At 33.8% G+C, this 14808-nt stretch overlaps 4 protein-coding genes across 4 annotated transcripts; 2 read left to right on the forward strand and 2 right to left on the reverse strand.

The window, feature by feature from the left end:
* Window positions 1-394: 394 nt before the first annotated feature.
* On the reverse strand, window positions 395-2264 carry Bcdao4. Its single transcript, XM_024693672.1, has 3 exons — window positions 1990-2264; window positions 1252-1934; window positions 395-982 (listed from the first exon to the last, which is right to left on the reverse strand). The coding sequence occupies exons 1-3, from the start codon at window positions 2165-2167 to the stop codon at window positions 542-544; spliced, it is 1302 nt and encodes a 433-aa protein (XP_024549458.1). The 5' UTR covers window positions 2168-2264; the 3' UTR covers window positions 395-541.
* Window positions 2265-2419: 155 nt separating this feature from the next.
* On the forward strand, window positions 2420-3775 carry BCIN_06g06390 (hypothetical protein). The gene has a single exon (XM_024693673.1). It carries the CDS (start codon window positions 2781-2783, stop codon window positions 3741-3743), a length of 963 nt encoding a protein of 320 aa, XP_024549459.1. The 5' UTR covers window positions 2420-2780; the 3' UTR covers window positions 3744-3775.
* Window positions 3776-5530: 1755 nt separating this feature from the next.
* Window positions 5531-6107, forward strand: BCIN_06g06400 (hypothetical protein). The gene has a single exon (XM_001549210.2). It carries the CDS (start codon window positions 5583-5585, stop codon window positions 6003-6005), a length of 423 nt encoding a protein of 140 aa, XP_001549260.1. The 5' UTR covers window positions 5531-5582; the 3' UTR covers window positions 6006-6107.
* An 8-nt stretch (window positions 6108-6115) lies between these two features.
* BCIN_06g06410 (hypothetical protein) lies at window positions 6116-7665 on the reverse strand. The gene is made up of 6 exons (XM_024693674.1): window positions 7454-7665; window positions 7272-7400; window positions 7161-7200; window positions 6982-7096; window positions 6589-6928; window positions 6116-6527 (listed from the first exon to the last, which is right to left on the reverse strand). The coding sequence occupies exons 1-6, from the start codon at window positions 7599-7601 to the stop codon at window positions 6199-6201; spliced, it is 1101 nt and encodes a 366-aa protein (XP_024549460.1). The 5' UTR covers window positions 7602-7665; the 3' UTR covers window positions 6116-6198.
* Between the last annotated feature and the right edge of the window lie 7143 nt (window positions 7666-14808).

The following is a 14808-nucleotide window of genomic DNA, read 5'->3' on the forward strand; positions in this document are numbered from 1 at the left end:
AATGGCGTCGTTATGAAACAAGACAGTATCTGCCGCCCATTTTTTTATTCTTCATTGTTCCGTTCAGGATTCGATATTGAGCCCCCCCAAATGTCCCCCTCCACCTTAATCAATCGAGCCTGGTTGGCCGCCCATTCCGTATCGAGCATTGAAGCCTTGCTATGTAATCCTGTCCCATGCAAGGCTTCTGACTGATAAATATGCTTTAAAATATATCTTGAAATTTGTTGCACACATTGTTTTGGAGTCCGTCTTATTGGGACCTTATTCTGTTTCGTTGGCAGGGGTGCGGTGCGAAATGTTTTCCCTTTTCAAGCTCCCTTCACCTAAGATTCGAAATCATCAAATTGTAACGTATAATTATGTATAATTATTCATCGATTTCAAAAACCCATATAACTTACATAAATCTAGACTTGGGGGGGAGAAACATGTTCATAGTGTATAAACTTTTCGCAAATACATCAGCACAAGAATGCCCTCGCGGGCTACATAAAATTTCCAAGGACTTTGCATATATTATATACCACGTTTTATAACTCTATCTAGTAGGGAGGTCTGTCCATTCTCTGACGTCCTGAAAGTCCATGATTTCATTCGGTCCCCCGAATCTTCCTAGTAGATCCTTCCAATTTCTATTCACTGCCGTTTCGGGTCGCCATCTGAAGGCATTCTTTAGCTTTGGGTCTAATACCCCTTCCATTAAATCGACAACAAATCCTCCAACTGAAGTAATGTGCATAAAGCCGTGTCCGCTTCCGCCAACTGCCAGAGTTAGCGAAGCGAATCCCGGAGGAGTGTCGATGAGAAATGCCCGGTCAGGGGTGTCAGCGCACCAGCAGACTCGAGCAAAGGATAAGGGGCGATCTGCGAGATGAGGCATGGTTTCTAGCAGAAATTGCCGAATTCTCTTTGACGAATCTATAGGGATCTGTTGTTTTGAAAACGGAATGCTCCTGATTTTGCCATCTGGCCCTTTGATCTAAGGCATAATTCGTCAGCGCTTATTGCTAGGTTAGACTTGGAGGTGCTGCTCTTAGCAGAAGCTAGTGTGGTACGATAGGAGAAAGGGCCGAAAGCCAATCTTGCATGTCTCCAAAGTAGAACACTCTTCAAAATCCAGATTCAATATGAAAAACAATGTTTTCCATATCCACATGAAGACTAAGAAACCAAATACACTTCTGAGGTTCTTTTCTGGTGCTCTGACCTTTTCTCCTGATCACAATAGTAAGCAGGAAATGAACTTACCCAGTTGCAATAGCCAGGGTGCTCGTCACATATCTTGAGCTCATGATTGTCTTCGTCTGGTTCCATAAAGAATCCTTTTTCTATGTTGAAGAGTACTGGTAGGTTCTTGTACAATTTTGTCTCATCCTCCGACATCTTGATATGTCCTAGAGTCCAGGCTGTTGGCCGAAGTTGATCCTTGAAGTCGAAAAGCGCATCGGCTCCAGCTCCAGCGGCAAGTATCGTCCTATCACCCCGATGCTCCTTTCCATCAGCAGTCTTGACACCTAGTACGTCCCCGTCCTCATAAAGGAGACTGGTGACGGAACCTTCAGGTGAACCGGTAATGAACTTCACCCCAAGCCTATCAGCCTCTTTTGCTGCACTTTCCAGTGCTTTACGAGCATGCACCCAGCCGGCGCCTGAAGACTTGAACACACCTTTCCAGCCGGGAAAATCTCCTGTCAGTACGCCAGGAGGCATCGTCTTTCTGAAGTCCTCTGCAGTCGTTATTCTTACAAACCCAGACTTTGAATCTGGCAGCTCTCGCTTTTCAATATGCTCCAATGCAGCTGGCGTATCTGCAGCTACGATGTACCCAGTAGAATGGTAGTAAGGCTTGAATACTGAATCATTCAGCCAGCCTTCCGTCGCTTTGTTAAGTAGAATCATGGAAATATCATCTTCGCCCTCGGTAAAAGAGCCTATGTATGTCAGTGAATTTCCTATGCATTCAAAAATTCCCATTGCGGTAATCACCTTCTTCTACAATCTTATTGACATCATTTCCGGCGGCTATTGGGGATGGTATTGGATATGAATCGAGTATTGTAACGTCTATATAACCTCGACGAGCCAAGTGGAGAGCTGTAGATACAGCCCAAGTCCCACCTCCCACGATGAGGATTCGAGATGATTTGGTAAGTTCAGTTGGCATGATTAGAATTGGGAAACGTTTCACCAAGTTACATTTCTCGATTGGGAGCTTGGGTATACCGTTATATATCTACGTTTTGAGTCTCGAGAGAAGATGCTGAGTAGAAATGATGGGTAGGTGGTTAAACACAACTGCATGCAGTTTCGCTTGGACCTTCCCACCCACTTTCGATCTTTCTATCTATCTGCACTGGAACCCCACCCCACCTCACCCACCAAACGGTCACTCCAAACACAATCTTACACATAATCTGAGTAACGGTATCTGTTCCGGTGTGTCTACCAAGCATCCCGTACCAAATATTTCCACATTCTTTCGCTGATTTGATCTGTGTATGCGATCGTCTTGTCTCCACTCGACGATCACCGCCAGAGATTCAACAACTTTCTACATCCACGTTGGTACAAGCACGAATTGTTTGCGACCTTACACCAACGCTCGGCGAAAATCATCGACCGCTATCTCACTACGTATTGCGTTATCAAGGTTATTTCTTCACTTCCTCCACCTCCTCCATCTCGATGCTCAATGTAAATCATGCCACGACGTAAATCTTTTGGCGCTTTCGGCGTGCCATAAGAGTAAAACAGATGCATCATGGGGACCGATTGCCATGCAGCTCAAGGCGCGGGTTCTCCATTTCTTGCGAGGAAGACTCAATCAAGGAGACTCCGTGGAAATATCAAGAGACCCCGAAATGATTACCACAAGTGTGATCATGTGTTTATATGAAATCATTGATGCATGCGATGAACAGTGGGTAGTTTACCTTCGAGGCGCGCGCGACATTATCCGTATCCGAAAACAATTCCCATTACTTGCCACTGAAAAAAGCCTATGGCAGCCTCTCTTTTCATTTTCAGAACGCTTCTTCGCATACCAGGATGTACTGGGACGAACAGCATGTGCCGGTGTACCAAATTTCAAGAGTTGTGCTTGGACATCGAAAGCTCACGAAATCGATATATCAATGGGCTGTTCCCCAGAACTCTTCCACATACTAGGGTCAGTCACAGATCTAATTAAACTGAAACGTAAAGATCCTATGTGTGCATCTGAGGAGCTGTTTATCAATGAAGCTGCAAGCCTGGAGCAACGACTCAATGGTCTCATCCAGACTGTACATCAGGATGACGATTGTGTAATTTTGCACTCGGCAGAATTGAAGCGACAGGCGGCTATCTTGTACCTTCACTGCACTCTGTACAACGCATCGCCTAACACAGATTTTGTTGTCAGGCGAGTTCCTGAAATTCTTCAAAATATTTCCCTGTGCCTAGATAGTGGCCTTGTAACAAGTTTGACATGGCCTGTTTTCGTTGCGGCAGTCGAACTCAATCCACTAGATGACATGATTATGCTTGACAATAGACATGTGTCAGGGCGAGAATTTGTTCTCAGTACATTGGCAGTAATGTCAACCTGTACCATTGCAAATTTAGAGAGGACGAGATCAGTCATAGTGGATGTTTGGCAACGCAGAGATTTATCTTTGTTAGAAAACACTATGCAGGGCATTACAAGCGATTGGGAGAAGTATGTCGAGCCTGTTAGTGTAAATTTAAGTCTCGGGTAACGGAAGACACTATACTTAGTCAAAATCTTTCATTGAGAGATTCGCCTTAAAGCTCCTGCCCGACCAACTGTTTCTGAATTCCCATTCCCAGATTTCAGTCGAATAATTCTCTCATCAGGATCCCAGAAAGACAAATCAATCATATAGTCTTATCAAATGCGGCCAACTTTGGGGCGATCCAAGCTACCCTCACCATGGATGGTTAACAGAAGTATGAGGCAGGCCCCCACTTTTCACATCAAGGTCAGATGCGGAGTAAAGCTCGCTTCTCACCAGAACCTTCATCCTAAAACGATCGGCCATTCAATTGGTATTCTGTGATCGATTATCGAGATATGTGAGATATGTCTGATTCGAAAAGGGCAAGTTGTAGACGACAGGTACATGTATAAAGATGCCTTCCTTTGTCTTTGTCAACAATGTACTCTGCCAACAGGTCTACACCCAATATGTCACAAGTTACAATCGAAGATGTTCTAGATACTGAGTATATTATCGACGGTAATCACCCTGCCACCTCACTGCTTTTTCAATGGCTCACTGAATATATAGTTGATCACTCACTGAACCATTCTCGCTCGGGAGGAGACCCATCGAATATTATTATGGTTCCTCGGCCCACGACCTGTGGTGGAGATCCCCTGGTATAACTCTTTGTTGAATTGGGACTATCATTATTTTGGTGAAAAAAGTTAAGCTTTGGCCGCGATGGAAGAAATACTGCCAACTGTTCCTTGTTACGTAAGTTTCTTACTGACGTAGAAACCAGTGAGCCGACGTATGTTTAACTGACTTATAATCAGACTCTATGCTTCTATATTCAGCTTCGGAGAGAACACTCTTGGAGGTATGTAAAGAAGGTGTTGATCATTGGGTCCAAATTGGCTGACGTGAGATATCAGCTGCTTGGGAGACCTTATCCAAGGACACAAATGTTAACATTCCCACCATGAATGGCGATTCGGCTCTCAACTACCTACTACTGGTTGGTTATGTAATAAGTAGTATCATGCAGTTCTCTTTTTAAACAATTTTTGGGCCTTCTGTAACATACTTTGGATACCTGCAGCTAAAAAGCTGGGCAGCAGATTTGTATTTCTGACCACGGCTCTAACTTGCATGTGTGCTGGTATTTGGCTTGGCGAGTTTCACGGTAATGGACAGTGGATAGGTGCCATGACCTTGAATGGTTTGGATACATCAGCATATCAGGCTGTAATCCAATTAACCATATTCAACATATTCTTTGTCTATTAACGTGGCAGGACGCTTGCAGTTTGTCTGTTCGGACAACAACTTAGGTCTGTGTGGGCTCTATTGGTATCATAGATATGACCAGGATTTGAAGCTCACTGTTCTATAGCCTTGGTCTCATTTCTGGAGGTTATATCGCCGATGGCCCTGGATGGAGATGGATTCAGTACATTGTAGGCATTATCGATGGCGTTGTATTTTTGTTGCTATTTTTTTCCTTCGAAGAGATGGCATTTCCACACTTCCTCTTCTCCTCAATAGCCACTGATCGAGATCGAGCTGTTGCATAAACAAATGTTGAGTCGAGCGAGAAAGATTTGGAGATGTCGAATACAAGGCTGTCGCACAATTCCACTTCGGTAGAATCGCCGTCTTCGCTATTTCCAAGACGAACCTACCTCCAAACCCTCACGCTGTTGGTACACGAGCCAGCTGATACGATAACATACTGGGACTACTTCATGCGTCCCTTCTTGCTGTAGTTGTTTACTACAGCTGTTATTCCAGGGTTCATCTTCGCTTTTGGATGCACAGCTGGGATAGTATCCTTCAATACTATATCAAAGATTTTTTCCTCTGATCCATATGGCTTCTCATCAACGACAGTTGGCCTTATTTTCTTTTGCAACCCTCATCGGATCTATCATCGGTTACTTCACTGGAGTGGCATCTGATCATATTGTTATTTTGCTTGCCAGTCGCAACAAGGTGGTTGAGGAGCCTGAAGTGCGTCTCTGGACCCTTACTGCAAGTTTCTTGTATGCGGCTGTCGGTTATATGCTCTACGGTTGGGGTGCTCAGACTCAGGCAAGCTGGGTCGCAGTTTCTATTGGCTTGGGGGCTCTAATGGCTCAGCAAGTGAGCGCCTGCACAATCGCCACCCCATATGCAATGGAAAGTTTCCCCGGTCTTGCCGGTGAACTAGTGGTTATATTGGCAATGTGCAGCTCCATGGTCAATTTTGCAATTTCATACAGTGTGCAACCCTTCATTGATGCTACAGAATAGGGTTGGACATTTTTCTTTTTTGGAATGTGCGTTCTAGCTAGTATATCTGGTGGAGTTCTGCTTATGATGCATGGAAGGAAATGGAGATGGAAATGTGCTCCAAAATATCGTCAATATATAAACAAGACAGTCACACTGGTCTCTTGAATCGAATATACAAATAATGGAATTGATCAGCGCACGGCTCACTTATTTACCAAAATACACCCTTTAAGAGTGAGGCAACCCCTTGAGCAACTAATTTATGGACAATCTGGCTGGGATGATAGTCATTCCACCATAAACAACTAACGCCGTCCGCATTGATACAGGTAGCGTCGGCCGCGCCATACGCTGTAGGGTTGTCGATTGCGTTTAGAAAAGGAGTCTGGGTATCATACACCCAGGTGTTGGATCCAGCATTTGCGGCTTTGAATGATGCTATGCGTGAAACTAGAGCCGCATTGTACTGAGATATAGCGGTCGCCAGAGAAGCTTGTACGGCTGTCCCTTGGCCTACGAAAAGGGGACTATCTTGAGTTGCTTTATGTATCATCAGTTCCTGGTATTTCCCTTTTCAATCTCAATCAACAAGGGGACTCACGCGGAACGGTTAGGAATAGAAAGTTCCGGCCTCCTACATTGTAGAGTCGCTGGATCTCTGCGAAGTAAGAATCCATGATTTGACCGAGTAATGTAGTATAATTTGGAAGATAATATGAGTTTCCAACATCATTGACACCCATCCAAATGCCGAAAAGCGTATTGCTAGAGGACCAAGGCCCGGAGGGATTGTATTTAACGAACTGGTCTACTTGGTCAATGAAGGATAGTACGGTGGATGCAAATGGTGCAACAAGCGATGCGTTGGTAGTTGCGCCTCCATAAGCAAAGTTGTATGACAACATGAGCGTATTGTTATAAGACTCAACGAGGTACCCAATCTACATAACTTGCATCAGCAAATGGACGCATTCGAGTTTTTCAATTTACGTACCCAATTGAACCCGCCAGTGGTCGTGTAACCTTGAAGATTGGGATTCCCAAGAGGATTGCCGGCAGCTGGCTGGGTTAGAGTCGGGTCAAAGCCTGTTTGAGAGTATGAGTCGCCACTGACTTTGGAGTTAGTGGGACTTGAATTCAGATGCATAAATGGTTGTAATACACATAACGTACAAAGTTATGAAATACTCTACGGCTGCAGTCGATGTGGGGCCTAAGCAATTCATTTATAAGCTTAAGTAGCGGTTAGGTAGTTGGAATGACATATATATGCCATGGTCTTACTCTTTGTAGTAGAGGTCGAGGTTGAAGACACCTTTGTTGTTAATGTTGTAGACGTTTTTGAGGTTGTCGGGACACTTGTTGTCGTCTTCAAGCTTGAAGTACTGGTAGCTGCTCCTGGAAGACACTGACCTAGACAAAATGATGAGCACGCTGCAATGCAATGTAGTCAAGGAAAACACTACTATAGTATGCGTTCTGGTAGACACAAGTGCTCCCTGTAGCACAAGTTGTCGCACCCGTCCAGCTCGAACCTCCGCATTGACCATACACGGCCTGCTGAGCGGCCGTTGTTGCTACACATAGAAGTAGAGGAATAATTATTTTTGCCATTAGATTGGAATCTATAACATCAAACCATGGACACGGGGCATGTGAATCTCGAGGGGGAAAAGTCGTGTTTATAGATAGTCGTCAACAATAAGCCTAAGAACAATAATACGTGTCTTGATCACAAATGAGTATTTATCCCACCAGTACCATAGAATTATCTCCACAAAGACCGGAAAAATTATTTTGATCTGAGTTGCATCTTGATGTGATGATGAGTTCCGTCCAATAGGGATCATCAGAAAGTCGGCTATGAGGGGCGAGAGCCGTCGGCACCGGATTCCCGGTCCGGTTACTATAATTTCATTCGTTAACATTCCTATACGTTAAAATGGAGAGAAAGCTTAATCTCGAAATCAAGAGTCTCCAGACCAGCCGTTAGAGAAACATAATCTTCAGACTACGAACTTGTAGAATTTTGTTTCTTATGAGTTCGTAGAAGCAAAATATATTAAAGTTATACACTATGTATTACGTAATAATGTATCTCTATCAGAGTGTGATTTTTATACTTGGAACATTTATAAAACCTCTTCTAATTGATTATAAATGATTGTATAAAATTTTAATTAGTAAACAATAAAAAGCAAGATTCTTTCAGTCGATAACTCTTTGATTCATTCATAATATTTTAAATAAATAATATAAGACTTATATTTTTTATTGTATTTTACGAGAAATTGTTAATTTGAATTTCTATTTAATTAAAATATCAGGGCATTTTCCAGGGTGATATATTTTTTAATGATAATATAAATCAGATGAATCTACTTACTTATATTTTTCTTCTATTTAATTATTAATCATATTCATAAATATTTTAACTTTATTTAATTAGTTTTAACTGATTATAAATTGAGTTATATTATATTATTATGAAGTTCTTGAGAGACTAAAGAATAATTATATTTTTTATGTAATTCTTTTTTTATTTCGAGGGCGAAGATTTAATATCGATATATAGTATCTTTTATAATCCTATAATTCTTTTATTAGAATCTATAAAACTAAAATTGAACTATTAAAATTTCTAATAATCTATAGATTAAATTAATCTTCTTTTTTAGAATTAGAATTATTATTATTATTATTATTATTATTATTATTATTATTATTATTATTATTGTTATTATTATTATTATTACTTGATATTGTTTCACAATATAAAATCGATTTTATTGATTGAAAAATAAGTAATATATACTAAGAAGAAAGAAGTATTAGAAAAGAAGTAGAAAGAAATCTTTTGAGTATGATTTTTTTTTTTTTTTTTTGATTTTGTAGTGTCAAGGTACGGGTAAAGACTTGTATTATATTATAAGGCTAGAAAAGCTATAGAAGAGTGAGGTTTTACTTATAGGAAGTAGGGTACGCTAGTAGTTCGTGGTTAAGGCACGAAGGCAACTATAGAATATGTAGTTGGCGTTGTGACATGTAGTTTGTGGGTATATTAGAATAGAGATTTACAGTTTGTTTAAGAGAGATTTGAATCATCCAGCGCTTTTTATTATTTAAATCAATATAAATTTATTTTAGATAGAATAGGGGAATTATGTAAATCACGACAATAACCTAATATAGTAACATTTCATATATTAATATTTCAAATATCAAAAATATAATTGATATTGTTTCAAGTGCTATTTTTGATATTTCAGTTTGTTTTTTTTCTTTTTTCCTTTCATTTTATTAATTTCTGAAAGACTTTAATTCGATTAAAAAAGTTGTTAAATGTTATAAAATGTTAGTTGAAATTGCTTTAATTATAAATTTAATATTTGAAATATTAATATATAGAATAGCAATATTCGAGGTTTCTATTATTATATATATAAAGTGTATATATTATATTTTCTTAATATTTAGATTGAAATAGTGTTTTGAATTAAGATTATGATATTAATATCTTTATAAATTTGGATTAAATTAACATTTTCAAATTGAAACTAATATATTAATATTTCAAAAATTAAAATGATTTAGATTAATATTTTTAAATCTTAGGTAATTAGGATTTCTGATATTTAAGGTATCGATATATGGAATGCTGCTATATAAGGCTATTATTATATAAATAACAATTGTAGTCTTACACAGAAAGTGATTATAAAGTTATGTATAATAAATTTGAAATACTTTTTAAAATAGATAATACAATTGTAATATTGTGGAATTAGGAATTTAGGATTATTTATTAAAGAATTCCTTTTCCTTTTCCTTTTATAGTTTTTGATTTTTTTTGGTTTAGTATAGCTTAATATCTTTTACAAGATCTATTCAAATATGAATCAATACTATTACTATTATTACTACTATTATTACTACTATTATTATTACTATTATTACTACTTTTTTGATTCCTTTTTTGAATTTTGAATTAATTAATGAAAACATTATTCGAAACAAAACTTTTCTTAAAAGCCAGTTTAATTATTAGTGCTATACTACATTACTTGAGGATTACATTTATATGTTTATCGAGCGCAATTTCTTTTAGTTTTTGATTTTTGATTAAAAGCCTTGGAAGAATTATAATTTTCGAAATAATTTTGATTTGAAAGACTCTATCTACACGTTACAGGTTTTAAACTTTAAATCTATAATAAAACAAATCTTTTTAATATATGATCAACATTTTTAATATTGTATCTCTCAATATTAACAACCAGTGTAACTCAAATTCAAGAGTTAAATAATGATCTAGATTTAATAAATACTTGATAATTGGAGAGCAAAATTAATAATGAAGTAGAATTATAATAAAATCAAAGCCAGATTCTGGAAAATATTACTTTGAAATTATAATTATGAAATTTGAATGATTTTTGAAGTCTTAATCTTTTGAACTGAAATTTAATATAGTTACTTTTTACTCATTAAGATGATGTTATTGAATGTTGTATTGAGAAGAAAACTTTTCTGATCATAGATTTCTAAAGTTATTTCCCGTTGGTCATTGATGATTTTGAAATCTATTGAATCTCTGGATTTTAAATTTTTCTTTTTAATGGCAAGTTGATATAATGATCATACAGCTTTCTTATTTTTACTCTTATTTATAGATTCTTGCTTTTTCTTGAACGTTTGATAGTTTAATGGTTTATTGTACATTTCTTACTCAGAATTTCTCAATATAGAGTTTTATCTAGAGTTTGAAAATTTGAAAATGTTGAAGTTAAACAAATTTCAGATATCGACATTTCTATTGGTTTTTTTTGAAATCCAATTAATTGATTTGATTATTGCTTTAAGGTTTACTCAAAAAGAGATCATATATCTCAATAAGTTTTAATTTTTCTATTAATTCATTTGTATTTGTACTTTTAATTAAGATAATTTTCTAGGTGTTTTCTTTTTCGTTAATTAAGTAAAATAATTTTATTTTGATATTGATGTTAATATGTCAATTTAATCTATTAAAAAAACAGTTTATAAATTTACCAATATAAAAGTAACTTGGTTTTATACAGATATAAGATTATAAAAATATATACATAATTCAATCTTGTTACATTTGCCTTTCAAAGTTTATGAGATTTAACATAATCTTTAATGTATATTTGAATACTGATTTTTTTTAATGAACTTGATATTTAAAATATTTGAAATTCTTATGAACCAAACAATCATATAATGGATTTTATAATAGGATTCATTTTTAATGAAGTTATTACTAAACAAGTCATTCTACACGCAACTTAATTCTTTCAATCACAAACTTTTATAAAATTAAAATCATCTAAACTTGAGAATTATAAAATAATACTAATATACAAATACAGAATCATTTAAACTTCGATTATTATATTAGATTGAAGATTGAAAATCTTATCAATTTTGAGAAATCAAATTAATTTCAGTTTGATCCAAGCATAAAATAATGTCCATCTATACATTTGATGATGTTATCAGATTTACGATAAACTTTGTTCTTGAAATTAATGCAAATAGTAGAACTATATTATATTAGTAGTTTGATACCTAGGTAGGTATGTATATAAATTAGGTTTTTATGAATCTAAAAACTAGTAGAAATATTTATACTTTTCAAGGTAAAAAGGAATTCTTGATTTATCCTTTATATTTCAAGGGACTAGTATATATTACTATATAGAAAATAAATAAATAGTTTTTATATAAAATGTCCTTTTATATAGAGCAAGTATAAATATAATTACTAGTTTTGTTCATAATATTATTATTCAAATATTATAAAAATTGATATTAACTATATCAATAGTAGATAGATAAAAAGCTTTTAACGTTTTCTATATGTGTTGTCTTTTGAATAAAACAATTAAGTAGAAATAACTATTATTTGGATTTAAGCTCTTAGATCTTATTATTACTGATAGATTGATCAAAATCTATTGTGAAAACTAATAGTATCTAATTATAAGATTTTGAACAATATATTGTAGGAATTTTTCTTTCTTATTAATTCTTTATAAATTATATTTAGCTAAATCTTTGATATATAATCAGAGTATTCAGTTATATATAATTAATGTTTCAATAATCTAATTCTTGTAGGAGCTGCCTTTAGGGTTATATGAAAATATTTAGAATTATTTTGAAGTGGCTTAAATTAAATTTCAAATAGGAATTCAATAAGTTGTGTAACTACCTAGGTGGTTACAATTCTTGTCATTATAACATGAAACTAATAATCATCTTGAGTATAAAGTTTTATATTATAATGAAACCTATTCTCGTATGTAGACTTTTGAAATCCAATTATATTAATAAATCTACTTGATAAGTTGACTTGATAAATCAAATCAACTTCTTTTTATATTATATTTATTCAGTTTATACCTAGGTATTTATTCGATAGCTACCTAGTCTATAATTACTATTTATTTTATACTTACTTTGAAATAGATATTTATCTTTTTATGACTATTGAAATATTATTTATGTATACCTAACTAAACATGTTTTCAGTTCATATTTATTAAATCCGAATTCAAATTCAAACTTGAATATCTAAAACCATCGAATAATGTTTTAAATTTAAGAGCACCTCTAATACCACTATCTAAGTTTGAAGCGAAAGTGAGTGGAAAATAAAAGTCCTTGTTTAAAGAAATAGGTGTATAAACTGCTCCTTTAAAAAAACCTAAAATTTCTAAACAGCTTCAAGATTCGAATTTAAGTAAAACAATAATTAAAACCTTTTCATTCTTTGAATTCTTCATAATCTATATACCTAGGTAATACAAATATAAATATAAATTCTAAAAGGTGTAAAAAAATCATGGAAAGTATTAACAGATATGTTATTGTTTTTATTTATAAGGATCCAAGAAAAAATGGTAATTTGAATTATAAACAACGCAAGTAATTACTATTTGAGAAATTTTGAAAAACAAAATTCTTGAAATTCTTAAAATTTAAATAAATCAACATAGTTCAATTTTTGTTTTTTCTTTTTTTCAAAAAGAAATTTAAAACATGTATGATTAATGTATAGTAGTAGTCTTGAATTCAGTATTTTACACCTCTGACAACATTCTCAGAAAGAAAAAGACAATTATATCATAAAGAGTTCTTGAATTAAAAAAATTGTTTTCATAAATGTAAATTTTGTAATAAAATAACTGCATTTTTCTATTCATGATTATCTTTCATATTATAAGTAGGTAGTATATAAAAAGGAAAATCGTTGAAAATTATTAGAAATAGAATTTAAATTACCAAAACATTTTTTATAATTAATAATTAATTAACATAAATCAACTTTCAAGTCGAAATGATTTCTATTAAATATTTACAGCATTTTAATAAACATCATCAAGAAAAACATTGATATTCCAATGTTACATTTCTAGTATTTCTATACAAATTGAAGAATTTATTAGAATTGTTATATTGTTCAAAAATCATAAGAATCAATAATTTATTCAATCATAAGAACCAATCATGTTGATCTGTTATATCTTTAAAAACCCAAAAGATATTAAAATCCGTTATCTGATTTAGATTGTATTGATTGATAATATTCGTACCTAGTTATAATGCGAAAAAGACTTCTGTTGAGAAAACTAGTTCAAATTTCATAATTTCTTTTCATTTGTAATAAGATATTTGAAAGTTTGAAGTGATTATAACTACCTAGGTACCTAGGTATGATAGATACTCAGAATATTTTTTATGTATCATCAAAACAACAATTATTCATAAAAGTAATTTTTTAATCTATAAAAAGAAACTTATTGTTAGCCTTTCATGATTGAAGATAATCAAAAACTTGTAATTGACATTCAAATATATATTTACTACCCTTTAGAATCTATAATTATGTTTATGTTACATTAATTTTTAAAAATCCAAAACTCAAAAGGATTTCAATTATATCTTTACCTAGGTATTTATATCCAAATTTTAAAACCATTTGAAAATCTTGTATCTTTGAAGAAAATGATATGTATCTTTATTTTGGTGAAACAAGACTTGAACATAAATCTAAACTTAAATCTAAAAACCTTGAAACTATATTTTTATTCATTCATAAGATGCTTAATACAAAATTGTTTAAAGATATAACTTTTCTGAAATTGAATTGATTTAAAGATTTTTGAATCTATATTAGATTTTTTTTGGATATAAAATACTAAGATTTCCCTTTTACTTTGACTGTTTATCTGAACATTATTCTTGAACCCAAATTCTTTCAATCAGTGACAAACATAATGGTACCTAGGTAAGTTAGTTTTAAACCTTTTCAAAAGTTATTCAAACAATCAATAAGGGAATCAATCATTTAATGTTGAACTGTAAGAACGATGTTTTGGAAAAGCTTTTAATTCAATTCTTCAATATTAATTCATAAATCAATTTTCTTTACACTTGATATTCTTGAGGTGTCTATACCTGTCTTTTTCAACGATCAATCTCCAGTTATGAAAGTTGTTTCAAATCAAATAAGTTGGGGATTTAATCAAAAAATAATATATAGTCTTTCCGCAATTCTTGCTCTTTTTGACATGTTACAGATTGCATTTTACAAAATATATTTCACAAAATATAGATTTTTATTTTGATTAGGTACATTGAAAATTCAGTTAAATTCATATCAACTTGTTAGATTGCGAGATTTTATAGCCTTATTTCAATGAACAGATTAAGCAACATTCTCAAATAAAAATTGAAAATAGAGAGTTATTTATATCCCATGGAGACTTGGAATAATTGAATTGGTTAAATA

Source organism: Botrytis cinerea, chromosome 6, assembly GCF_000143535.2.
Source record: "Botrytis cinerea B05.10 chromosome 6, complete sequence".
Classification (NCBI taxonomy): domain Eukaryota; kingdom Fungi; phylum Ascomycota; class Leotiomycetes; order Helotiales; family Sclerotiniaceae; genus Botrytis; species Botrytis cinerea.

Bases quoted from the DNA above. Each gene is read 5' to 3' on its own strand.
- Bcdao4 (XM_024693672.1), bottom strand. From the start codon at position 2,167: ATGCCAACTGAACTTACCAAATCATCTCGAATCCTCATCGTGGGAGGT. The intron at 1,935-1,989 runs GTGATTACCGCA...TGACATACATAG, and splicing joins CAATAAGATTGTAGAAGAAG to GCTCTTTTACCGAGGGCGAA. The intron at 983-1,251 runs GTAAGTTCATTT...ATTATGCCTTAG, and splicing joins ACCCTGGCTATTGCAACTGG to ATCAAAGGGCCAGATGGCAA.
- BCIN_06g06390 (XM_024693673.1), top strand. From the start codon at position 2,781: ATGCAGCTCAAGGCGCGGGTTCTCCATTTCTTGCGAGGAAGACTCAAT.
- BCIN_06g06400 (XM_001549210.2), top strand. From the start codon at position 5,583: ATGGCTTCTCATCAACGACAGTTGGCCTTATTTTCTTTTGCAACCCTC.
- BCIN_06g06410 (XM_024693674.1), bottom strand. From the start codon at position 7,601: ATGGCAAAAATAATTATTCCTCTACTTCTATGTGTAGCAACAACGGCC. The intron at 7,097-7,160 runs GTACGTTATGTG...CTCCAAAGTCAG, and splicing joins GTAGAGTATTTCATAACTTT to TGGCGACTCATACTCTCAAA. The intron at 6,528-6,588 runs GTGAGTCCCCTT...TGATACATAAAG, and splicing joins TCTATTCCTAACCGTTCCGC to CAACTCAAGATAGTCCCCTT.